This window comes from Cydia pomonella, chromosome 12, assembly GCF_033807575.1.
Source record: "Cydia pomonella isolate Wapato2018A chromosome 12, ilCydPomo1, whole genome shotgun sequence".
NCBI classification, from domain to species: domain Eukaryota; kingdom Metazoa; phylum Arthropoda; class Insecta; order Lepidoptera; family Tortricidae; genus Cydia; species Cydia pomonella.
Genome location: NC_084714.1, coordinates 17,643,657 through 17,670,722, shown reverse-complemented (window position 1 = coordinate 17,670,722; position 27,066 = coordinate 17,643,657). Strand labels below are relative to the sequence as shown.

The window sequence follows — 27,066 nt, the reverse complement described above, 5'->3', positions numbered from 1 at the left end:
TCCTCGGTTAGACTCGTGAGGCTCCCACTCAGTGGTTATCTTGGCCCACAAGTCGTCCGGTATTCGGCAGACATGACCAGGCCCAGTCCCATTTCGACTTAGCCGCTTTCGGTGCTACGTCTATTATTTGAGTCTTGGAGCGCAGCGTGGTGTTTCGGACTCGATCCCTTAATTTAACACCTAATATGCTGCGATCCATAGCTCTCTGGCAAACCGCGAGTTCGGACTTCTGAGCTTGCGTCAAAGACCAGGTCTGAGCACCGTAGGCGAGAACTGGAATACGCACATATCCATGAGCCTATGTTTCAGTAACAAAGGTAGGTCTCCCTTCATCAGGTGTTTCATGTACTAATAGCTCTTCCAGGCGTTGCCGGTGCGTCTCATAATATCAAAAATATTAACTGAGTATATCTATACTTTTTAGGTAAATTAATGTTTTATATACATATTATGAACCAATTTCACTTAGCTCATGTTTCCTTTTAAGAGCGGCCTAAATGTTATTGACCCTAGAAGCTTTAATTATATTAGTTTTTTAAGTAATTTCCACGCTGTTTAATGATTTCACCTTTCGACTGAATATTCAATTAGCCATTATTTACAAAACTTATGTCAATATCATGCCATTAGATTAATTAAATCGGTTCTGTGATCATGAATAACACGTTTATGAACGGTTGCATCGTTACATACAAATAAGTTTAGTTAAACACGCGGGCCAATTCTGTTTTAACAATTTGATATGGTCATATTGAATACATTAAAAACGGGTCACTAAAGTATTTTAACCTTGATTTTTCTACCTACAACACAAGCCTTATTGAGCTTACTGTGGGACTTAGTCAATTTGTGTAATAATGTCCTATAATTGTGGTTGGTCAGCGCCTCCTAGCTGAAAAACTGTTTTGCGTACTACGACGATGGTATTCTTTTTTTTATTCTTCCTCAGTAAGTATGCGCCCACTGCGCGTATGCCCAAACGCCTCTCCAAATATCTTCCAAGCAGCCCGATTTGGTGCTTGTCTCCTTCAGAGTGGGCCCACAATCTTTGTAATATCATCCTCCCATCTAGTTGCAGGTCTGTGATCTGGTCTTTTTGAACGAGGCCTCCACGCTAGGACACGTTTGCTCCACGTTTGGCCCGGCCCAGGCCCATTTCAGACTAGCAACCCGCTGACCGACGTCGGTGGTCTGTGTGGATGGACCCTTAGCGAATAACGTGGTAAATATTGTGTGCAACCCATCGTCAAAGGATAATGCCGAAAACGAGGGTAGTTTCTCGCCGTCAGCACCAATCAGTCCTGACCATAGATATATGAAATGCAATCGGGAGTCGTTTCATAAGGCATATCTCTCCCACATATTCATGCGCTTGAGATGTCTGGTGACACGACTCAAGGTCGTATCAAAATGAGATGGAAACCATATCAAATTGTTAGAACAGAATTAGGAAGCGTATTCTGAATGTAATAACAATGAATTTGATCTAGATTTTGCTATATTATTTATCAGTGACGTCAGTGTCAAAAGACATTTCTTCAACCAAAAACCTCACTTGACATTTACAGATCATACATGTAACCTGTTATTACAATCAGAATACGCCTCTAGCTTTAGACACACATCTTATAACCAGAAACGTAAAATACGAGTATTCATATCGAAATACGAATTTGATATTGATATCAGTGTATTTCGCTCGCACATAAATGCACAAGTATTTGAGACGCAAAGATATTTGAATCACGTTCATGTTTTCTGAATGTTCTCAAGGTATTTTGTATAAATTAAATATCGACATGTTACTTATTTAATGAGTTGAAATCTCATTGAGTAAAATTAAGTTTACACTTGATATAGTAAAATATTTTTGGTTTTCCGGTTAATATGTGATGTTTTCCAGTATGCTTTCTAGCTTTGTTCGTATTTTTAATTTGCTACATTTTATTGGGACCGTTTTGACCAAACTACACTAAAAAATATAGTTTAAGGCAGGGATAGGAAACCGGTATTTTTTGTATGGGAACGAAAACGGTATTTTTTCGTTCTTCGTTAATTACTTCATTTCTAATTAGGCAATCTAATAATACGAAGTCCTTATCTGAAAACACAACTGAGTCCTACATTTGGAGTATAAAATAAACCGAAATATAAAATATTTCGAATTTTTTCCAAAAAACCGGTTCCGATCCCTGGTTTAAGGCATATTTTATTTCGCTCGGGGTAAGAAAAACAATATAAGGATTCCATTCCAGTGTTTTTCTTACCCCAGATAGATAGATAGATAAATCATTTATTTGGCAGCTGCAAAAACACACAATATAAAGTTTAAATAATCATAACAAAAAGACAAATTATGACAGTAACAAAATAATAATGGCAAAAAAGAAAATTGAGACAACAAAATAGATAAGCACACACAAAATGGAATAATTAATAATAAAAAAAAAAATAGATGTACCTACCTACATACTGTATGCGTTGCAGCAGGACAAATGGGTCACGGCTCAGTGATGCTCTTCACTCTTTCGAGTAAAACTCTGGTTTTCCCTAATGTTTGTCTTACCACATTTAACTTTATATATTATGAGTGTTTATTTCAATTTGTTTAAAAAAATAGTTTTTTTTTTAACTTATATAAGTCGAGTATGCTGGTACCAAATGCACTCATAAAAACTCCATACAGGTCACATTATTTAGAAACGTGAAGTTAAGTAATACAGAAAATATTCCATAAAGATTTTGTTGGTTAGAAGTAGGGCACTGTACGTGTATATTGTAGGATTAAGGCTTTAAGGGGGTAAAGGTTTCAAAAGGCCATGCCCATATCGAGCAGGGTCCAGCAATCGAACCCGGATCTCCCCGCTAAATACCGTCCGCCGCGGGCGCCGATAGCATCCTTACACGTCCCTTAAATCCCGGGCTGTGACGCACCGACATATCACTCGGCCGCGCCGGTATTCTGAGGGCCTACCGCGAACCACGTTCGACGTGTTGCCTCTCTGTCGCACTTCACAACACGTCAACCACTTCACAAGTAATGCGCATAACAGCCGTAAAAGCCGTTGGTGATATACTAATAGTCTAAAGTGAGGACACAAAGCACGAATAATTTCCAACATTGACCCGCTATTTCCTATCTCTATCGCACGCGCGAAGTTATACCTAATGCTGTCCCGCCCATGATTCCGGCGGTCAATACCACGGTGCGAGTGGGACAGCAATATCATTATGCGCGTGCAATAGACATAGCAAATGGCGGGGTACGGGTTAATTCCAAATTCATATAGATATCAATAGCTCGTTACGGTCTTGTATATAGATCGTGTCATTCACGACGACGCGTGCCTTGACTCGTATTGTCATGTTATTAAAGGTTAGATTTGACAAATCTGCGCATCATCGTGATGACAAACTATACATAGTATTGGGACGACAAACACAGACTATTCCTATACATATTTCCCGTGCGGGCTGTTTGATAGTGTCATTTGTAACATACATTATATGCATCTAAAACAATCCATGCACTCAATGCACAACGTATATTTCGTCCAGACTGTCCAGAATATACAGAAAAACATTTGTCTTTTAATGAACCATTGTCCATTTCACATCTTTTAATGAATTCATATTCATGATGAAGATACAGCTACAGATATCGTCAAAAAAAACCTAATGTCGTTACGTTCCATAATAAGCCTCAGAATTTTCAATCCTAGCAGCTCTAAATACTTAATTCAAACCCCATGGACATTAACTTACATACTTATTTACTACTGTGGCGCAGCAACCCGAAGTGGATCTTGGCCTCCGACACCAAAGACCGCCATGCTTCTCTGTTTTAAAGCGTTTCTGTCCAGTCGACGGCGCCAACTTCGCTAAGGTCTTTTTGCACTTCGTCTCTCCAAAGGAGAGAGTGGGTGAAGATCGTGCAGTTTGGAGAGCGTACTTTGGAGTTCCAAATAGCCGAAGACCGTCTGGACGCCCTAGGTACCGCTGGAGAGACGAAGTGCATGGACATTCGCACCACAAAATTTAGTTAAACTCAGTAAGCCCATGCTCAGTCTTTCCTTTGTTCTAACCGTGCAAAATAGAATAGAGCTACAAGATTAAAAGATATCACATTCACATCGCCACATCCGAATACGGCGGTGCGTTCGAATGGCGGCATACCGATCTTTACTCAGTGGACGTTTCCTTAAGACATCTCCCATTGAAGATAACTATCACACCGGCATAACCCCGGAGACACGAGGATGCTCCGCGTGCCTGCTTGCTTTATTGCTGACCTGATGCGTAATTTGTTGAATTTCTTAATTGTCTCGTAAGTAATTGTTCGGTCGTTAATTTTAACCGATTGATTAAGTTGCCAACGATGTATTGTCTGCGGAATGTTGGTGTCGCGTTAAGGAAAGGTAATAAAGAGTTGTTAAACTGTTGGTTAACAGATTTATTCATATGGCCTAAATAAACAATTTCAAGAGTTTTTACATTACCTGCCGTTTTAACAAAAACGCATGCTTGGTTGAAGTGATGTAAACCGAAATTAATGTCACATACTAAGAAAAAGTGAACAAGGCCTCCAGGACCCAGGGCTAGAATCGAACCAGCGTCCTCTACTATCGCGGCAGGTGCATCTAAATATTTCTATAAATATAAACATTTTAATTTGTTGTAATAGTATTGTTTAGTGATGACTTTTAAAAGTGACTAACTAATTTATTACGTTAGTTATTTGTCTAAAAGAGTAACTAAAGGCAAACTACAAGATATTTTTTTTATCTGTACTTAACTTTTGTATGAATAAATCAATAAAAATGTTTTTTATTAAGGTATCATACCATTACATTCAAAATTACAATTCAAATATATTATTATCTTCCGTTGCATCAATAATGAGACGTAAACTACGAATTCTGTAAAATAGGTTTTTAACATCGTCATAATAAAAAAAAAATTAAAGTAAACGGTATACTACTTACATATAAAACGATTTAAGGTTATTTCTAGATACTAATGCCTGCAAGGCTATACCTAAACTACTACATATAGCAACGACGTCTGTTGAGTGACCACTGAATGGGTTGAACTGATCCTCGCTAGCATCGCATGTGGCTGGAAAATTTACAATAAAGTCTTAAGTGCCTATGTATTGCAAAAGCGCTTATAACGTTATGTTTCTGTTGTCGAGATAAGCTACAATTTACTATTTGTGCACTAGTTTAAGAAGTATTTTATATATTCACACATGTGCTTGCTGTAAAGAGATAGAACGTTAAATTGTATAGTTAGTTATAATCTGTATCTAAATATTATTCAGTTAAAAAAGAGCGTGCTCCCATCTTAAAGGCTGGCAACCCCTCTGGTGTTGCAGGTATCCGTAAAAAAAATCATAAAACAATGCTAATAAAGATATTGACAAACAACACATACGGCCCAATTCGAACTTTAAGATACGTCCAAAAATTGCTACAGATACAATATGGATCGGATTAATCAGTGGTTAGTGTCAAAAGCGAGGTTTCGTAAAACAAACTGACATAATTATGTATCCGATCCATATCGTATTTTTATCAAATATTTACGTATCTTAAAGTTCGAATCGGGCTGATACTCGTAGCATACTCGTAAACCGTTGAAACTGCGACCATAAAGTTTGATATATATGTTGCTCTTAGGGCTAAACTAAGAAAGGATTTTTTTGAATATCAACCTCAAGGAGTTTTGACTATATTAGAAGTTCTATTTTTTGGGGTTTCGTAGTTACCTAGAAACTCTTATAGCCTAACTATATAACTTCGCCTTGTCCGTTTGTTCGTCCGTCCGCGGCTTTGCTCTGTGATTGTTAGTGCAATTTGGCAGCGATACATGAATAATAAAGGTATCCAAAAACCATTTTTGATAAAGTTAATATTTTCGGAAATAATCGCTCCGAAAGAAGAAAAATATAGGTACTCTAACTTTTGAACCATGGGCCCAAAAAATGTGAAAAAAAAAATCGTGAAACAAAAGCTTAATAAATACTTTGAATGAAAACTATAGAGAACATGATCGCTACAGCCGTTTTTGACTTATTGCAAAAAATCTTCTCTTCTTAGTAAAAGGACGTACAAACCGCTGCGTAGGTAATCCCTTAGTTCCTTATGCTTGTAATGAATCATATAATCAATCTATGCAGGGGGTGGGGGTCACCTCTCTCTGCATCTGACTGTACATGATACTTAATAATAGTCCCCGTTTGGCCTGTTCTGACAGAATGGTAACTAAGAAACCCTACACTGAGCATGGCCTGACATGTACTTGACCGATTTTATTTTTAACTACTTCTAATAGCTTCTTATAAAATGTATGAAAGTAACCGATAGAAAACAGTCTGTACTCGTACCTCGCTTTAAAATCAGAGACAGCCTCGCTTGAACAAAATTACCATAAAATATTGGCCTCCAACGCCATCTCTGAGTGACCAAGTACTTTTTATCTAAATTTGTCCATTTGCAGTTTTTTCCTTACCCATTTGAATCAAGTAGGTAGTGTGAACAGTCTATTGAATTCAATGAGTTGTACAAGAAATTAATTCTATTGATCATTAAGTGCGCGCGTTAAGGGGCTACTGTCTACAGGCGACGTTATTAATTGGTCAGCGTTAGGTTTAAGGTAATTTACTAGGACTTCTCTTCAAGTACCAAGCTAGCCAATCGATTATAAACCTTAGCACTTAAGTATAAGGCCCTGGTTTGTTTTACTCAGGTAATGACCACGTGGAGTCGTGGTGTGATGAAATTTATGAGAGTCGTGGTGTTGGTGTTTAATTGTAAAAATATACGGTTTTTCTTATTATGTGCTAAAGACGGCAGAGTTAGACTTTCATCTGAGAAACCCGCCATATATTGAGCACTATATATCTAGTGGCAGAATTTACACTCGATACAGTTAATACTCTTTCTTACGTTAAGAGTTTAAAGACTTTTCTTACAATAATAAAACGAATTATGTAGTCTTTTACTTACGATATCGGTCAGTCAGTTTTTCGCAAAAACTTCCGGCCGATATCTTCCGGCGAACTGGTAATCAGTGGGCCCTTTATTTATTTATTTATTTAAAATTTGATTCAGGCAACAAGGCCCATATTACAAATACCTTACAGACTAACATACATATACATTTTATAAAATGACAACTAAACACTATTTAGGCAACAAAACGGCGTGGCTCCGTTGAATCGGCTGCTCTTGTGTCGGATTCGGCAGTTTGCCCCGGAACCTCCGAAACACGACACCCTTCAGCCAGAAGTCGGCGCACTCGAACACCCTCAGCGTGTAGCCGGTCTTCTGGTGTACATACTCCACCACCTCAGCAGCCTTTATACGTTTTATCTGTAGGGGTATATAGCTACGATAGATCTATTAGGTACAAATTAATGGTGTCCCAAAAATTTATCTGATACTTATAAAACGGTTTGTAGATTTGCTGTTACTTAAAGTTCATTGATCAACGATTTTTAAGGCATAAAAATTGGTTTGTGAGTACAGATGTGCAAGTTCTGGAATGTTAAAAAAATGCAAAGTTCTCTGAAATTTCATGCAAACACAGAGAGCAAAGGAAACTTTCATTTAGGAAATGAAAAATTTAGTAATTTTGGAAACTTTCAGACGGCACACAAGGATGGCAATTTCATGAACGCGCTTAGAAACAATCCCTTATAGTTTAAAAAGCGAAGATTAATATAAACCACGAATCAATGTAACCCCAGTTTACGGAACCAATCTCCCCAAGATCAATACCAAGTCTCCATTGTATCTTGGAATGCAAACCATATAAAAAAAAACCTTTTTATACATAATTACATTAAAGACACAATTCAATTAGGAATGTAAACAGAATTATTGGCTTCATCATGTTCATTTACCATACAAAGACATTACTAACACCTGGCACTTAGTTACCCAATTAACCAGTCTTATTTAAACTCAGAAAGTAAATTGTGCACTTTTTATATGTAATTAAATTACTTACTTTTCTAGAAAATAAACGATATTTCGTTGAGGGTTCGAGTGACGAGATGTAAAGACGATAAGATTATCAAAAATCAAAATCAAAGTTATACATAGAATTATCAGGCAACAAAAAACCTATAGATACATAACTTACAAACAAACATACATATAGTGATTAGTTCCCGATTCGTCGGATTATTGTTTAGTCGGAAATATTAATATGCAATAAAATCAGTTAGGTAAAGAAAGCGAGTGGTTACTCGTATTTTATTATTATAATATAAGTATCTATATAAATTATTATTTTATATTTGCTGCACAATAAGACGTTACTACAATTACCTAGAAATCGGTTCGATTAATATTTTGAAGGAAACAGCGTAATTATTTAATAGATACAGGTAAAGCCACGATATTTCTTTAGTTTTGTTTGATTTTCTGTAACAGAAAAATTCAGGCGATACAAGAAAGAAGATAAGGGAACTAATCATAATTTGATTATCATAAAACTAAATTAAACTAAACTATTTTGGTGACAAAACGCCGGCTACAATGGTTCTCTACGATACCTAGATCCTCTAAAATGAGAACACGTCCCCGTTAACACGAAATATAATGCTATTCCCTTCCTTTCAAAGCCAAAAACTTATAACTCGAAATATTCAACCTCGTTAAGACGAAGTAACCAATGATTATCTTCCTGTTACTTATTTAATACAATTTTTACCTACATAAGTCAAAATATGAAATTTAAACTTTATAAAAATTCTCTATTTTATAAGTTTTATCTCTGTAACTCAAAACCTCTTAAAGACAAACAAAAATCTACAAGTAAGAACCAGTCTAATTTGATACTGCTTTGTAAGACGAAAACTGTTTAACACGAACTTTTAGGCGTTTTTCTTTAGATACATGCTATCGAGGTACTACTGTAATTACCAATACTGAAACAAAAATATCTTTAGAACCGAGCAATTTACATACGTCTAAATCCCTAGCAGACGCACCTGTTTTTTATGTTTTAAATCTGTCCCTTCGAAAGAATACAGCCATTGATAAATCATGAAATAAATCACGAATAACCGCTACTGCTTATAAATTATACCCACGCGTTAATAGGGCTAGATCATGGTGACAAGAAAATTGCTAAATTGTAACCACGGGCATGCCTAAGTTGATTTATTAACGTTTATTTACCATAGGAAACTCGACCTAGAATATAAAATGATAGAACGTTTTTTAGAATAACAGTTACAGCACCCAAAGGTAATTTGATGGAAAAATGTAACCGCAGAACTGAAGTTGATATATTTCCATTTCAGTTAAGTATTTGGGATACGAAGAAATAATTATTAGAAGTGCAACCAAGGAAAAGTAGATTATTTAGTGCTTTCCCGCAAAATTCCTTTCTTAGTGTCTTTTAAAATTAAATTGCGCATTCCAGTTCAAATTGCTTTCACACAATAGTGATTAGCTGTCCCGTATATTTGTGCTACTGCGCAGCCGGGTGGATAATTATTAATTATTTTTAACGATATAGTAGCTATTTGCAAAGCCTGCTCTGTTATTTATGAGTTTGGAAAAGGTTAGCTATGCGCGTAGGAATATGTAAGGATTTTTTATGCTTATGGCTAAGAAGTAACCAAATACATGTATTAAGTATGTATATAATGAGTAAATAAAAATTAGTCCATCACATTCGACAAGATTAAATACTTGGATTGTTTTCTGTTTGTTATACATTTTTGATAGTCCTAGTAATTTTCCTACTACACACGAGTGCCGATATTTCCTAGTGAATTATTACGTTAGCAGTTAGGCCCAAACGTTTAGAGTTAACAATAAGTATGAAATAAAAAGTCTCGAAAGTGGGAGAGAAGATATTATTTTTTATAACTATTACAATCGGTCTTCGGTGGTTCGGTTTTGAGGACCGGTCTGACCTAGTGAGTAGTGGCCCTGCCTATGAAGCCGATGGTCCTGGGTTCGAATCCCGGTAGGGGCATGTATTTGTGTAACGAGCACAGATATTTGTTCGTGAGTCATGGATGTTTTCTATGTATTTAAGTTTTTGTATATTATATATATCGTTTTCTGAGTACGCACTCCCACAACACAAGCCATCTTGAGCTTACAGAGGGAATTATTCGCTTGGCCTTATCCCATTCACTTGGGGTTGGCGCAGCATGTCTTTTTCTTCCACACCTCTCTGTCGCCCGTCATCTCGTCATTCACTTGCGTTCGTTTCGTATCATCTCTCACACAGTCCATCCACCATTTCTTCGATTTTCCTTACCTCTTACTTCCCTCCACATTTATTCGCAATTCCTTTCTCCCACTCATCCCTTCGCATCACATGTCAACCATTGGCAGTATAAACAATATTATGGGCACTATAATCAACAATAATGGCGTAGAAAACAACTAATTTTAGTAGCTAAACTATAAAGGTTATTCATATAAATGAAGCGAGAGTATCTTGTATAGTACTATTACGAGTATATATTCTGTGGCGGCAGGCAACATTGTATTTATATTGATATCCCAATTCTAATAATTGATAGCCCGTTTGTCACTTCTATTGCTATGTTATAAGACTTAAAAGTGGCAAATAATGGGACAGTATCAACTTGTCCATTTACGTTATAGTGTATTCAGAGAACCTTCTGTATTTTAGTACTATTCTGTGGCGGCGGGCAACATTGTAACTCGATATCCAAATTCTAATAATTGATAGTCCGTTTGTTACTTCTCTTGGAATTAATGAAGCTTTCAGTGGGCATAAATTGGACAATGTCAAGCATTCGGACATTTACCTTATACAAGATAATATTGAAAGACGAAGAGAGAAGAAAAAAGTACAGACTTCTTGTTAATATTTGGCTTGTAAACAATCCAATTTTTTTTTTGGAAAAACAGTATATTAACTATTGATTTATTATTAATATATTTATTGTTTAGAATTTATGTAAAATATTAAATATTAGGTATGCAAAATAAAACAACATATAAATCGATACTGCTCCTAAATTACAAAATATTACATAACTTTTACGGCGTCGTTGTCCGCTTGCTGCGGTATCTGTCAATTTATTTATATAAAGGCAATAATGTGGCGGCTAATGTCACTAATTTAAAGAAGGAAAATGGCAGCTGTAGTTGACATCGGAACATCACCTTAATGGTACTAGTAAAGTGTAATATCTAATATCACTGCTGTCAAGTGTCTGGTGTTTTCAATAATTGAAAATAATTATCGAGGCCATTAACAGTTTCAGATTTTATCTAGTGAAGATAGGGTTTAATTTAATACAAAGAATTGTAAGAAAATAAAAGTGAAAGTAGGCTCATCTGCTGTAGAGGTAACCCTTGCGCGGTGGTGTCTGCATATCGTCGTATCGATATAACACCAAACAGGTAAACACTTCCTACTAACAAACATAACGACATAATACCTATAAGAACATTCTATGACTACTTCATAATATGACTAGCATAGCCTCCTGAGACCACGAAGGAAATGTTTTGTTTTTGAATTTAGAACCCTTAGTTATACAATAATAATTCAAAATAGGTTGTGGAATATGAACAAAAATTTCTATGCAAGGTAAGGGGGAGACTAGGTGTGAATGCAGTCTTATTTCTCAAAATAAGTTATATTTTAATTTACATGGTGTTTTGATGAGTTTTTTTAATACTTTATTTGTAAATAAGTTGGATGAATTTATCTACTGACGACCGTGAAGAAACCTATATAAGGTATTGTAATATTACTTGTATCAATCTTGATAATTTATTTATTATGTAGTGTAAAAGAAAAATATCAATATTCAAATATCAAATTGTAATTATATCGAATTACAGCTCATGGTGTTTTACGGTTAAATACTATTAATTAGTAACACTTGAATCAATGAAATGTACAATTAAACATCACCATTTTTCGGAAAACTCTTTTCCTTCGTGTCAAGAGTTGTTAATATAACCAAATATTGGTTAAATTTTGGTGTCTTAAAGCTTTACACATTATTAAAGGATGAGTCACATTAGACTGGCCCGGGGCAGGCTGGGGCGCCCGACACTTCATTTTCTATAGAAATCACCACGTGATCACCGATGACCCGTCATAGAAAAAGATGCGTCCCGGGCCAGGGCCCTTTCCATTTTGTCTATAATAATTATATTTGCGAGCACACATTTTTCAAGTTTATTCGACCGTATCAAATTACATTCATCATTTATGTTTTTCGTCGTACGAGTTTCTCTAACATTTTTGCATAGAAATTTCACATTTTGAGATTGACCAGCGTTATTCAGATCAAATAGCATAAGAATAAGTTTACATATTTTTTTGTGATTTATATGTTAATTTGAAATACATTTTTGACACATTGGCAGTTAAAATGGGAATTTTCCAATACGTTAGGAGATATAACAGTTTTTGTTGTGGGGACATAGCCAAGATGACAATGAATTGTTAAGTAAAAAGACGAACCAAAATGAAATCGTCTCATTTCCATAATATGATTTTACTTTTCGGTTCAAGTTAACGTCAACAGATTGTAGCTATCCGGCCAGGGTGCGTAACCAAGATGACAATGATGATGACGATACGGTAGTCTATCTCTATCACTCTTCCATATTAGTGTTTCGTTCGCTAAGAAGCATAAACGATTGACATGTTGGCTACGCACCCTGCTCTGCTATAAATATAAATGCGACGTTAGCTTTGTAAAAGCGGGTTATGGGAAAAAAATCGTTTCGTTTTTAAAAAGCCAGCTAAGTTGCAGTGAACATTTTTGAGTCCTTTTTTTATACTACGTCGGTGGCAGACAAGCATACGGCCCCCCGCCTGATGGTAAGCAGACTCCATAGCTGACGTACGCTTGCAACTCCAGAGAAGTAACATGCGCGTTGCCCCCTCCCATTCGTTGAGCTCTGGCAACCTTCCTCATCGGTAGGAACACAAGACTATGAGCAGGGTAGTGCTATTTGGCTGCGGTTTTCTGAAAGGTGGAGAGTACTTACCCAGTTGGGCTCTGCTCTAGATCTGGAATGACATCCGCTACGCTGTGCGCTACCACACAAAGCGAGATGACATTCACAATGCCCATACCTCTCGTTTGGACGTAGTTTAAGAACGTGCCCGTATGAAAATCTGGGATTTTACCCACATTTTCGAGATCGACATACGAAGCAAAATAAAAAATGCAAATTCACGTTATTTAGCTCAAATTGAATTCCTGTTGAGCGTGCTCAATTGAAAACCGGCAAAAACCGGAACAAGTAAAATGATTTACGATGCGCAGGCGGCTCCCGAAACAATCCGCCATTTTACACCGCGGTTATTAAGTGAGCCAAGTGCGAGAGGGTTTGATGGGATGCTGGTTCATGATGAAGCGAAAAGCTACAATTTGCAGACAAAAGAAAAACAGCTAGAAATACAGACAGATTCGGAACACGCCAAATCTGCATAGGCTTAACTTTAGAAAGTGTGGAAGGAGGAAGTATATTCGTCAAATGTCTATGAAATTATGTCGTTCATAATCGGCCCGATTCGAAGAATGAGATAAGATAAAGGAAGTATATTCTTCAAATATCTATGAAATTATGTCGTTCATAATCGGCCCGATTCGAAGAATGAGATACGATAACGATAAGTTCTGGTTTAGATGAGTTCTCATTTAGTTATCGTTTGTATATCGTATAATTGACAGAAGCAGCTCGATTCGGGCAACCAGTGTAACTTTGACGTTGGAAATATTGTAGATAGATCTTATTGGGGCCAAAGCGGCATCGAAATAAACGTAAATTTAGACATGTCGTTTAGTTATCGATCTTTTAAAAATCTTTCCAAGATCTTAGACGTGTCATCATTCTTCGAATCGGGCCGAATAGCACAAACACTGACTCGGTAGGTTTTCACGTTCTCGGATATTATCGTACATTAAATAATATTAAGTATCCTGCTAAATACTGTTTCTTTATTCCTGATATCGTTAATACATTAAGAGAATAAACAAATTAAATTCGTTTTAGTACGGAGTTATGTTTTATATTTAAAAAAGTAATATTTATCATTTCGCACGATTTCGTCGAAATCGATTCCAGCCTTGGGTATACATAGGTACTGGAGGCTATGATCATTTACTTTTTTTATCTTATGTGACATATATTTCCGTTTATAGCCAGGAAAAGTATCATATACTCCTGGCCATGAACCGTCTGTCAAAATTCCTTCAAATCCATTACATTGTTCAATATCCACCACGAGTTTGACACTAACAGCGCGGCTTACGTGGGCGATGACTCGCGAATGCGACGCGGCGCGGCGCGGCGGCCCAACGGCATTCGGAGATCGCCCACGTAGGACACTTCCATAGGTATCAAAAGATTGAATTCACCCGCGCCGCTTCGCGTTCGCTAGTTATTCGCTCAGGTAAGACACTGCCTTACACATACTCGCTAGGGACTTCTTAAACTAACTTACAATGCATCTCCCTCTAGTTGGCGTTGGTACAAGCGAGGTGCACTGCGTTTGAGTTGACGCAGTCGCTAGCGTTTAAAGCCGCGTAAAACTCATGACATCGTAAATTGTTACCATTCACTAAATACAGGAAACGTCCGCTAAAACCCGCGCGTGTGTGTCGCTTTTCGGTGAAGGAAACCGGACTACTCCCAACAAGGCCTAGTATACCCTCTGGGTTGGAAGGTCAGATGGCAGTCGCTTTCGTAACGTAACGCCAAATATTGGGATTAGTTGTCAAGCGGACCCCAGGCTCCCATGAGCCGTGGCAAAATGCGAGGAAGAAGAAGAAATACAGAAAACGTCCGTTTCTTTCAAACCCACTCTCACCAGTATGGGCCACAATAAAACTGATAACCTATCAACGCTTGTTGCCAACAGCCATTGTCACCATATCTTACTGAACCCTGCGCCCGCCGCTATCAGCAACCGCCTCACGTAAGTGCTTTTTGGAGGAAACCCTATTAAATTTTATGGTTCTTTTCCATACCTGCCTTGCTCCAATTTTTTGTGTCTTCGTACGTAAGAAAGTACGTTTCGGGGAAAAGCTATAGGATACTAGAAGGGACCTTTTTGTATGTTGATTACTCCTGAAGTTGAAGCAGTGTGGGCGCATATTAACCTAGTTCTTGATGTATTTTACGTTCATTTTTATAAACATTTGTTTTTTTTTTATATTTTATACCACGACGGTGGCAAACAAGCGTACGGGCAGCCTGATGGTAAGCATTCACCGTAGCCTATGGACGCCTGCAACTCCAAAGGTGATACATGCGCGTTGCCGATCCTTTAAAAATCCTTTTTTGAAGAACCTACTAGTATATCTTGCTGCGTAGACGAAGGTAATTATGGTTTATTTCTTATATTTTAGGTTTGAATACAAAATACCAATCAAATATTAATCAAAACCATCGTGAGTCATACTGAAAATATATATTAAAACAGTATACACATACAATAGGAAACAGTATATACATACTATTATTATAGTGTTTTAATATATATTTTTAATAATCAAGTCGTCAATTATCTTTGGCCTCAGTTGTAAATCATTTAACTCATTTGTATTCCTGCTTTCATATTTCAGAGTAGCAGTTTAGGTTTTCTTATAAACTGGACATTCATTTATTTATTTATTAGTTATTGCTATTTAGGACAACAACATTCATTTCAATATGTTAATAAATGCTGCATGAAGCATTCTCTTTATGCGAAATAATTTGTATCTATTAATTAATGCATAAGTTGGCCATTATTTAACTGTAACAGTAATTTGCATATTTTCCAAATGGGAAACAATAAAAATATTTGCAAAACATGAACTCAGATTGATATCATATGCTAATTAGCCGCATATTCATAAAATTAGATCAGCACGGGTCTCGAATCACTTTGACGTCACACATTTTGCATTTTTCACTCATTTATGTGGTAAATTATCCAAAAACCAGTCCCAAGATCTCGCACCTTCCAGCTCTCTACATCCACAATCTGTGGCGGTCGAACCACTGTGCACAGATCTTGATCCTCGTAAAATTTTATGTGTCTCGGACAAAGAGAATTTTGTTAATTAACTCCTTGGACCGCACAGTGGTGCGCGCTCATAGATAAACGCCCGTTATCATGGAGAATCTTAACAAGTCCAACATGCTTTTTATTGACAGTCTTTGTTTTTCCGATAGAAATGAGATTCGACATTTGAACAGTATGTGTTCTTGTTGTATCTGGTTTTGCTTAAATGAGAAATTCGACGCAATATCTTGATCGTTGTTTTGATTTTATAATGTCTTCATTGCAGATTAACACCGGAGCAGATTCTAATCTTTTGTTATTTATTAAAGTCATTTAAATAAACAAGTTTAAACTGGCTTTGGTTTACGTGATTTAGGTTAAATATTTGTAGTTGTTTCGGTTTTCTATCAATAAAATAAAGAAACTACGAAAACAGTGTCGTTCGTGTGATATATTAAGTTTTTAAAATGAAATATGTCTGTAAAAATTAAAATAGCTTTATTACAAAATATGTGTGAGCAGAAAATCCTGACTTCCTGTTCAAGGAAATTCAATAATTTAAATTATTTTTTGTCATTGTAAATGAAACCGAATTTCACTCTAGACCATTTATGCAACCTTTTTATCCCACACGCATAACATGTACAAACATTAACACAAATTAACAGAACAACTATACACGCGATCGGAATTTAAACAACAGGAGTCGATTCCGCAAAAGTGTCCTTAATTACTGCCTGTAAATGCCCACTGTGGAACAAATGTACAGAATTGGCTCCTTGAGGAGTCGCGGGCGTTTGTAGACATCAGAAGTAGGACCGTTAAATGCAGGGGGTGACATTTCACTCGCATACCGAACCCCAATAATTCGAAGGCTGATATAAACCAGTGAATCATATCATTGCTTTCTGACTTCGTCAAGCTCATGTTACACTGGTTCCCGAGGGTTCAATCCACATTTTCTCGCGTAACTAATAGAATAGATGGTCTGCGCGTACGCTGGCACGATGTTCTCGCGATAAATTTGTTATTTATGATCGTACGTGATGCGCGGAGCGCAATGTCGTCCAATTGTGTTGGGGCGACTTATTCTGTGAGGGAAAGTTTGATGAGCAAATGTATCGATCAAAGTTAATTGCTATTTGTTTTAAATGCTATTTATGAAGTGATTTTCTTCGAGATCGAATTGTGAATGAAGATATATGTACGCTAGAGAACCATGTGCGTTGACATAGATCAGATTTAACAGACTAAGTTTAAGTAGGCCGGATGCATTACTCATTGGCTGTTGGGGCAAAAAGGTTCTGAAATGCGTCCGCAATTTGGAGGACGTAGCAACATAAGGTTCCAATGCGGTACATTAATGGATGGATAGTCACAATTAGACAATTGTGACAGTATATCGCACAGACACATGACAGCGTGATAATGACCAGCATACATTCAGACATTGATAAGAGTTAGTATATATTGTCAACCCTTTCCTAGTCACAATGGCTTCCAGCGATAGACTGATAGTTGCCGATAAACGAAAAGGAAACTACTTTATAGTAATAAGCATGGTATACAAGGTGTAACATAAATGGGGGGGATCCTTTTAAAGGCATATTCGGTGTCATGTTCTAATTAGGAAAAAGTAGAGGAAAAAATTTATTGACGCGAAAGAATTTTTAAAGTTGGCCGACTTGGACGACCTACCCCATAAAAAAGATTTTTTTTCGCCTCAAATTTTTTTCTGCTACTATTTCCTAATTAGAACACGATATGCCCTTAAATGTCGTTGTCGTTTCGTTGCTCTTATAATTATGGGGCTGCTCAAAGGAATAGAGCAAGCTACCTGTGAGGCCACAAGAAACTATTGTTAGTTATACTTATAATTTACTTTTAGTAGTAGTAGTAAACACTTTATTGCACCAAACAAGTACGTAACACAGAAAGAATACAGTAAGTGTCTACAAAGGCGATCTTATCCCCTTAAGGGATCTCTTTCAGCTAAACTTTAAGCAACTGTTGACTATCATTTCGTATGAACTACTCACTTGTGTCTCAAAGTGAAATAAAACTTTATACATCATACCAAATCCAGAATAATCCCTCGCTCTGATTGACTCGGATTACTGAGAACGGGGCGGAGGCATTTTAACACAGCAGTCCAGCTAATAAGCCTTAATGCGTCACAATTATCAGGTGAAATGTCTTAGAAATTACCTTTTTTGTGGACACCCGCAGACAGTGACTGATCTATCAAACGTGTCACTCATACTGTGATTTTTGCCGGGACATGATGTATTAGTTTCGTTAATTTTATTTATAGGAAATATTTTTATTGATGTAGATACTTAGTTATAGATCTTTTAGGGCTTCGTCACTCCAGCGGTATCTGGGACGCCCAGACGGACGTTTTCCACCCGGGTGCCCCACATACGCTCTTCTCACAGCACGATCCTCTTCCATCCTCTCCAGGTGACCGAGCCAGCGGAGTCGTGTGGCTTTGATATAATATTGGGCACCGAAACCAACTCAACTCCTCGCCATAAAAGACCTGTCCGCCCTCGGAATACCTAACTGGCGTGAAGTGGCGCAGGATAGGACAGAGTTTGGGTCACTGAGCCAGTGAAGTAGTATTAGTAGTAGGTACTTAGTTATAAACTATGCGTATATAAATAATTTGAAAGCTTATTGTGTCATGTACATTAAAGGGTATAATAACGGCATCCCGCCTAAACGGTAAGGTGTCTACGAAGCTGGAGATAGTGGAGGTCCTAGGTTCGAATCCCGGCTAGGGTATTTATTTATCTGTGTGTTTATCATTAAGATTTGAATGTCTTCTATGTACCTAATACGAGCATTAGTTTGGGGCTCGGTCGATCTATGTGTGTTACCAAATTTAACGAAATTTTAAAAGTTTTTGAAATTACTTGTCGATAAAAATGATTGTACTGTCCAAGACCTAATTTAATAAAAAATATATCTGAGCTATGAAATTCTTCCTTTAAGTGTTACTTTAACTGTTTCGTTGCCGACTGCAGGGACATATCCAATCCATACCGTATCTTTATGTAATTTTTGACGTAACCTAAAGTTCGAATTGGGTCGTATCTTATGAACAATGACATTGTTTTAATGTCGTACCTGAGAACTGCTTTCAATAACAAAGTGTCATTATCAAGTGTGCTATGATATTGAAATTTCAACTTTATGTTGTGAATTAGAGAAGATAGTAGCTATATGTATGCATTTTTTGTTACTTGTTATTATTGATTATTAGCGGTAACCTTAAACATCCCAGCAGTGGGACGTATATAGGCTGAATTATTATATATTATTATTAACCTTAAACATTGTAGAACTTGTTCACACGATAATATCTCAAGGGCTTTACCGTCAGCTTATTTTTTTAAAATTATATATTAATTGCTTTCATAAGTTATATAAGATGGTATACCTCATTTAATTTACCATGGAGGGATTCTACTTGAAACTGCAAAAAGAGAACCATAATGTTGATCTATTGTTTAACAATTGCTTTACGAGCTCTGCTCTCCACAGCCAGCCAGCCATGTGATCAAATAATAACACAAAACGATTAAGACTGGACAGTTACATGTTTTTTTTTTATATACTACGTCGGTGGCAAACAAGCACACGGCCTGCCTGATGGTAAGCAGTATCCGTAGCCTATGTACGCCTCCCACCCTCGTTGAGCTCTGGCAACCTTACTCACCGGCAGGAAGACAACACTATGAGTAGGGTCTAGAGTTATTTGGCTGCGATTCACAAGACGCCACTAAAAAAGTTTGCCGGGTATCTTTTGTCGTAACTACTCGTAATGTTAACGCCTAATGACCGTCTCAAGTGGAATCCCGTCATGCTAAATGAAATGGGGTATATACTTCATTTGAAAGTCACTTTTAATCTGTATTTTTAATAATCTATGTGCTAAGTTATGGGCAGCCCATTTAAGCAATTTAGATATCTCAATTTTATCAGCAGTTTCCCGACGCTACTTAACACATAAAAATGAATAGACTAATAATTTTGAATGTTAATAGTAGGTAACAGCCCATTAGGACTACTATAATACATAAATGATTGGTCCAATTATTGAGTTATCTTAATGGAAAACTATTTTTAAACAAGTAGTTAAGTAGGGACTGTCATAGTATGGTAGCAAATAAGCACACATGTAAATTGACGTCTAGCCATAAACAGCGAGCCGAACATGTTGGTAATAATACAGGGGTCCAAAAATATGTTGTAATTTTTTTACTGCTGTTTATTTTTGATAATTGTAAAGAATATTTGCGTGTGTTGTGTGTATTCATGTGCTAAAGGAGAATATTTTGAAAATAATATGTTTTGTTTGAGTTAAATGATTGTAGATTTAATTTATAATAAGATTTTTTTAAAGGCGTGTAAATATGAGAAAAATCCACTAAAAGGTTTGTGAAGTATTTTTGGGCCAACCTGTAGGTTACTACTTACTAATTATGTTTCTACATTTAGCTGTGGTAAAAATGTCTAGTGATCGCTCAATTGTTGTTAATCAAACACAAAAAGGATAGGACGTTTTCTATATTCTACCTTAAATTGTCTATCCTATCCATTTAGGCGGAAAAATATAGCTTCGAGATGTGCTTTAAATTTATTATTTATATATTTATTTTTGACGACCGGTTTGGCCTAGTGGGTGTTATACATTGGGACACGTAAGTCAAACACAAGTTCGAGACAAAGACTGCTTTATTCATATATAGGCATACCCACATATACCAATTCCTAATACACCCACAATTCCCCTTTTTTTTTTTAAAAAAAAATAAGATTTTTATCTAAACAATAAGTTACCATATGTTATATGCCTATGGTACATGCAAAATTATAGTTTTATTTTATATTTGTTGACATTCTCATGGTAATGACCTATTACTTATTTATTTAATAGGAACCAAGCTTTATATATTATGGTTACATTTTTGTTTTTTTTTATTTTTATTTCGCTTATTCACTAAGTTTAGTAACAAATTCAAAGTTTTGTTAACAGAAAGTAAAGTAGGTACCTAATTTAGTTACCTAAATGTATGCATAAGTACCTATGGATTTCACATTTATAGAACTTAAGTATTATAATTATTTAATTATGTAATTTCACTTATATGAATTTACAGTTCATTTCATAATAAGAGAATGATTTACAAGTAATAAATTTGAAAGTGTATTACACTTGTGCATTTTATAATTTAATCTTTGAGTCAGTACATTTATAGACACTATTATAAATACATTTCATGCTTAAATTTTAATTTAACATGCATTGACTTACTACTATATATTGTATTGCAATCACGAAGAATCGAAGCCCCACCGATCAGGTCTAATCACCACCCTGCCGGAAGAAGTAACATAAGGGTCAGATCTTACTGGCAGCGAGCGTGTATTAATGGCATGATTTACAGTGGGAGCATTCGGGACGGCGATATCATCGTAAAGGTATCTAGAGGGATAGTTACTATCATTGCCTACATCTTCAGAATGGTCAATAATCAAATGTCGACGGTTCCTAATTATAACACCTCCTCCGTCAATCTGTACCGAGTAAGATCGTATACCTACCAAACTTTTCACTCTCGCGCTGACCCAACGTTTATCCACGCGCACCTTAACCCGCTGCCCGACGAACAGCGTGGCCATATCCTTAGCGCCTTTATCATAGATTTTTTTCTGTATTTGTTGACGTTTATTGATTTCGTTACGGACATTGGTAGGTATTTTAGGTTTAAGTAAACGCGGAGCACAAGGCACTATGCTACGTAATTTCCTACTGTTAAGCAGTTCCGACGGAGATGCTAATGTATTACTAACGGGTGTGTTTAGGTATTCTAACAAGGCTAGTCTAAAATCCGTTTGCGCTAATTTCGTTTTCTTTAACATGTTTTTGATTGTCTGTATAGCCCTTTCGGACTGACCGTTGGACTGGGCATACCTCGGTGAAGAAGTCACGTGACTAAAATGCCACTCGCTGGCAAAACGCTCAAACACGAATGAACTGAACTCCGGACCATTGTCAGAAACGACAATGTCAGGTATACCATGATGGCTAAAAATTGTTTTTAAATGATCTACTACCTCATCTGACGTAAGATTATTTAATTTACTGATCTCAATGTACTTGCTATAATAATCGACCACTAGTACATATTTGTCGTTACCAAAGTGAAAACAATCCGTGCCAACTTTAGACCAAGCACGGTTAGGTATGTCATGTGGAATCATTGTTTCTTTTCTGTTCTCATTTTTATAATTCAAGCAAACTGCACACTTGGTGATGTAATCTTCTAGCTGACTGTTGATATTCGGCCAAAACACAGTTTCGCGCATTCGTAATTTGCACTTTTCGAGTCCTAAATGACCTACATGCACTCTCTGAAGTATCTCACTACGCATTGCCTTTGGAACTACGACACGGTTACCTCTCCACACAATGTCGTACGAAACTGACAACTCATCTTTGTAACACCAATAGGGTTTAACACAGTCATCACAATTATTTTTGTTGTTTGGCCAACCTTCTTTAATATATTTTATTATACATTTTAATTCATTGTCGCACTGAGTATGTCTTTGCAGCTGTAAAAAGTGAGTGTCTGTGAGCGGATTACAGGAGAGTACAGCGCACACTTGCGCCTGCGTGCTGAAATCGGCAGCGGAGGCGGCAGGCTCGATACTTGCGCTCGCGGGTTCCACAGCTCGTGATAACGTATCTGCTATATACAAGAATCGGCCGGGTTTATATACCAATTTAAATGTGTACAACTGCAATCGTAGTAACATTCTTTGGAGTCTTGCGGGAGCATCTGCAATTGGTTTGCTTATTATGTTTACCAAAGGCTTGTGATCCGTTTCAATAGTCACATCATGTTTACCATATATATAAGGATAATATTTCTCACACGCATACACGCATGCCAATAATTCTTTTTCTATTTGCGCGTAATTTTGCTCCGCCTTGGTCAATGACCTTGACGTATAGCTTACGGGAAGATTATTTTGAAGAAGACAAGCTCCAAGTCCGTTTTTACTCGAGTCTACCGATATAACAACGGGTTTACCTACATCAAAGTACTGTAACACCGGTACCTCTGTCAGGCATTTCTTGATTTTATCGAAGGCCTGCTGATGAGAGTTGTCCCAATGCCATTCAATATCTTTTTTCAATAATTGCCTTAAATGATGCGTTTTTTCAGACATATTTTTTACAAATTTTCCTATGTAGTTAACGAGGCCTAAAAAACGTTCTAGATCTTTGTGATTTTCGCGTTTCGGCATATTTATTATCGCTGATGTGTGCGACTCATCTGGGTAAATCCCACTTTGAGTAATTTTATGTCCAAGGTATTTTATTTCAGACAATGCAAATTTACACTTGTTTATGTTCAATTTTAGATTAATCTGCCTACACCTGTCAAGTACCTTTCTAAGCCGTGTATCGTGTTCCTCTCTAGTGCGCCCGAATATCAACAAGTCATCTATAAACAAACAGATTCCACATCCTAAATCATCAAAACATTCAAAAAGTTTTTTATGAAATACTTCAGACGCTGACGTAATACCATAAGGTAGCCTTAGGAACTTATACCTACCAAAGGCTGTATTAAATGTGCATAAGTTAGTACTTTCCTGACAAAGTTTTAACTGCCAAAACCCATTTTTTGCATCTAGCGTGCTAAAGAATCTCGCACCTGTCAAGTTGGCCGTTATCTCATCTATTGTAGGTAATCGATAATGTTCCCGCTTGATCGCTTTGTTTAGATCTTTCGGATCCAGACAAATACGCAAGTCCCCATTAGGTTTCCTAACCACGGTCATACTGTTTACCCAATCAGTTGGCCCTTCAACTTTCGCAATAATTTGTTGTTTCTCCATTTCATCTAATTTAAGCTTTATTTGTTCTCTAAGAGCTACGGGCAGTTTGCGCGGTGCATGTACTACAGGACGTACACTCTCGTCTATCGCTATCCTGTACTCACCCGGCATACAACCAATACCTTCAAACACGTCCGCGTATTCTTCTAAAAATATTGTTTTAAAGTCTTTGCACGTATCTACTGAAAGTATTAACTTTACCAGATTCAACTCCTGGCTAGAATCTCGACCTAAAATCGGAGGTGAATCTGTATCGGCTATTACAAATTTTAAAATATAATCATTACCCCTGTGCCTCAATTTTAAGTTACATCTACCTAATAATTTGATCTCGCCGCCAGAATACCCACACAACCTAGCTAGCGTAGGCAAAAGATCTTGCTTTTTATAGCCTATTTTTTCAAAGTAACTGTAAGGCAAAACATTAGTGTCTGCACCTGTATCAATTTTAAACGATATTTCAATATTATTTATGCTTACTGTCACTGACCAATCACTACTATTTTTATTATTAAAATAGTATATTACCTGATCGGTGTTATCTTCGGCGCTCAATTCATATACGCGACAAACACGTGAAAAGTGGTTTAACCGATTGCACCGCAAGCACCTTTTCCCATAAGCAGGACATCTCTGACTATCATGGGACACTCCACACATCTCACAGGCAGCGCGCATTCCATAATTTATTCCGTTATCTCGTTGGTCATATGGTCGCCGTACAGCTGATCCGGTGACGGCGGGGCGAGCGGCAGGCGGGGGGCGCGCAAGCGGTGGTCGAGCGAAGCGCCCGCTTCTCCAGCCACCCCGACCTCGACCTCTGCTAGCCGCTCCTCCACGTCGATATAGAAAATGTACATCTGCAACTTCCTCCTGTGCTATTCCACTACCGATGTAATAAGCGTGTTGTTCTGCCGACTCCTTTTTTATTGTGCCTGCTTGCACTCGTGACATCTGTACTATATTTGAGATATCAATTGCTTTCTGAAGCGTCAAAGTAGGTTCCCGAAGGAGCCGTTCCCTTATTGCACTGTCTTTAATGCCACAAATTAACCTGTCTCGTACCAAATCGTCGCACAAATCCTTAAACTCACATTTGTTAGCTAATTTTTTCAGTTCAAACGAGTATTGTTCAATTGATTCATCATCTTTCTGATCGCGTGTAAAAAATGAATGTCTTTGTACAGTGATATTTTTCCGCAACAAGAAGAAAGAATCAAACTTGCTAAGCAAGCTATTTAAATCTGCAAACGTGTCACTAAATTGTTCATACACTTCACGTCCTTGCTCACCAATGACATGTAACAAAATGTTTATTTGCACTTTTGGATCCTTTTTCCCTAGTTCACACGCGACTGAATAAATTTCAAATGATTTTTTCCACTTCTCCCAGTCTTTTGAAACATTTCCAGACGTTACATTCTGTTCATTGTTCAAAAAAGTAAATGGCGGCGGTGGAGGCAACAACGATTCCATTATTCAACGGTAACACACTATCTACGCCCGGCGTAAACTCGCGACACATAAACAAATCACTCCTTAAGTCCGAATCGCAATTAATATTCCGATACTACTAATTCGTTTACAGAGTTTTATTTAGAAATCCTTCGGCTGCGCCATGTTATACATTGGGACACGTAAGTCAAACACAAGTTCGAGACAAAGACTGCTTTATTCATATATAGGCATACCCACATATACCAATTCCTAATACACCCACAGTGGGTAGTGACCCTGCCTACGAAGCTGATGGTCCCGGGTTCAAATCCTGGTAAGGGCATTTATTCGTGTGATGAGCATGGATATTTGTTCCTGAGTCATGGGTGTTTTCTATGTATTTAAGTATTTATAAATATTTATATACATATATTGTTGTCTAAGTAACCTCAACACAAGCCTTATTGAGCTTACTGTGGGACTTAGTCAATTTGTGTAATAATGTCCTATAATATTATAAGTGATATACTTAATCTGTTTAAGTACATAGTTTTATTTCATGTTAAAAACATTGATTCTCTTTATTAGTCCTAAAAACACTTTGTTAAACACTTATACATCAGAATCACATCGTCATCGACTTATACATCATTATTACAATCAGAATACTCCTCAAGACCTCATTCAGCATCAATAAAAATATCAACGTCAACTTCATTGTAAAATAAGAAGGATGGCCCGATTCGAAGAATGATTAAGACACGTTTAAGACCTTTAAAATATCGATAACTAAACGACATGTCAAAATGGGCGTTTATTTCGATTCCGCTGCGATCCCAATAAGATCTATCTACGATATTTCTAACGTTAAAGTGACATTGGTTGCCCGAATCGAGCTGCTTCTCTCAATTATACGACATAAAACCGATATCTAAATGAGAACTTATCTAAAGCAAAACTTATCGTTATCCTATTTCATTCTTCGAATCGGGCCAGGAAACGCTAAAACTTACAATCCCACAATCTCAAGCAGCAGATTTGATCAAAGCTCACGTCAAAGTAAGCACCGGGTTTACGACATTTTACATCGTTTTTATATACCCCTGTTTACAATACGCACGTGTAAATGCATATTTACACTTCATTATCAAAATCAGGGAAGGCTTTACGGCGTTGTAAGTTTCGCGTATCGCTCTCAGATCATGAGGCGACGGCGTTTAAGGTGCGGTTTTTTTATAACTTCAATACTTTATTTCTTTATTTTAGTTCATAGGAACACCTACGCTCAGTCAGCTAGAGTAACGAGAAACGTAACGACATAGAAATAGTGAGACAAGTTTCCATTGGTGGAAAGGTCTAGATACGATATGGATTTGATATGTCAGTCTCAAAAGTGACGTTTCTTCAAAGAAAATGTCACATATGACACTGACATATCCAATCCATATCGTATCGTAATATTTGATGTACAGTCAGCATAAAAAGTAGCGGATCAAACAAGGTTTCAAAAGTATCTGCCATTCTGTAACAGCTTAACAAAAGTTGATGGTTCTATATGTAGAACAATTTAGACTGTAAAAGATATACTCTTGAAAGTAAATTTTAGAGAATTATCTTTATTTGGAAAAGTTATCCGGAATATCAGATAATTTTGGCGCGTTGTTTCATTCG

The 27,066-nt window shown here is 36.9% G+C and overlaps 1 protein-coding gene across 1 annotated transcript; it reads right to left on the bottom strand.

The window, feature by feature from the left end:
* Nucleotides 1-28: 28 nt before the first annotated feature.
* On the bottom strand, nt 29-25,683 carry LOC133523890 (uncharacterized). The gene is made up of 2 exons (XM_061859643.1): nt 23,775-25,683; nt 29-273 (listed from the first exon to the last, which is right to left on the bottom strand). Exons 1-2 carry the CDS (start codon nt 25,432-25,434, stop codon nt 29-31), a joined length of 1,905 nt encoding a protein of 634 aa, XP_061715627.1. The 5' UTR covers nt 25,435-25,683.
* Nucleotides 25,684-27,066: the final 1,383 nt, after the last annotated feature.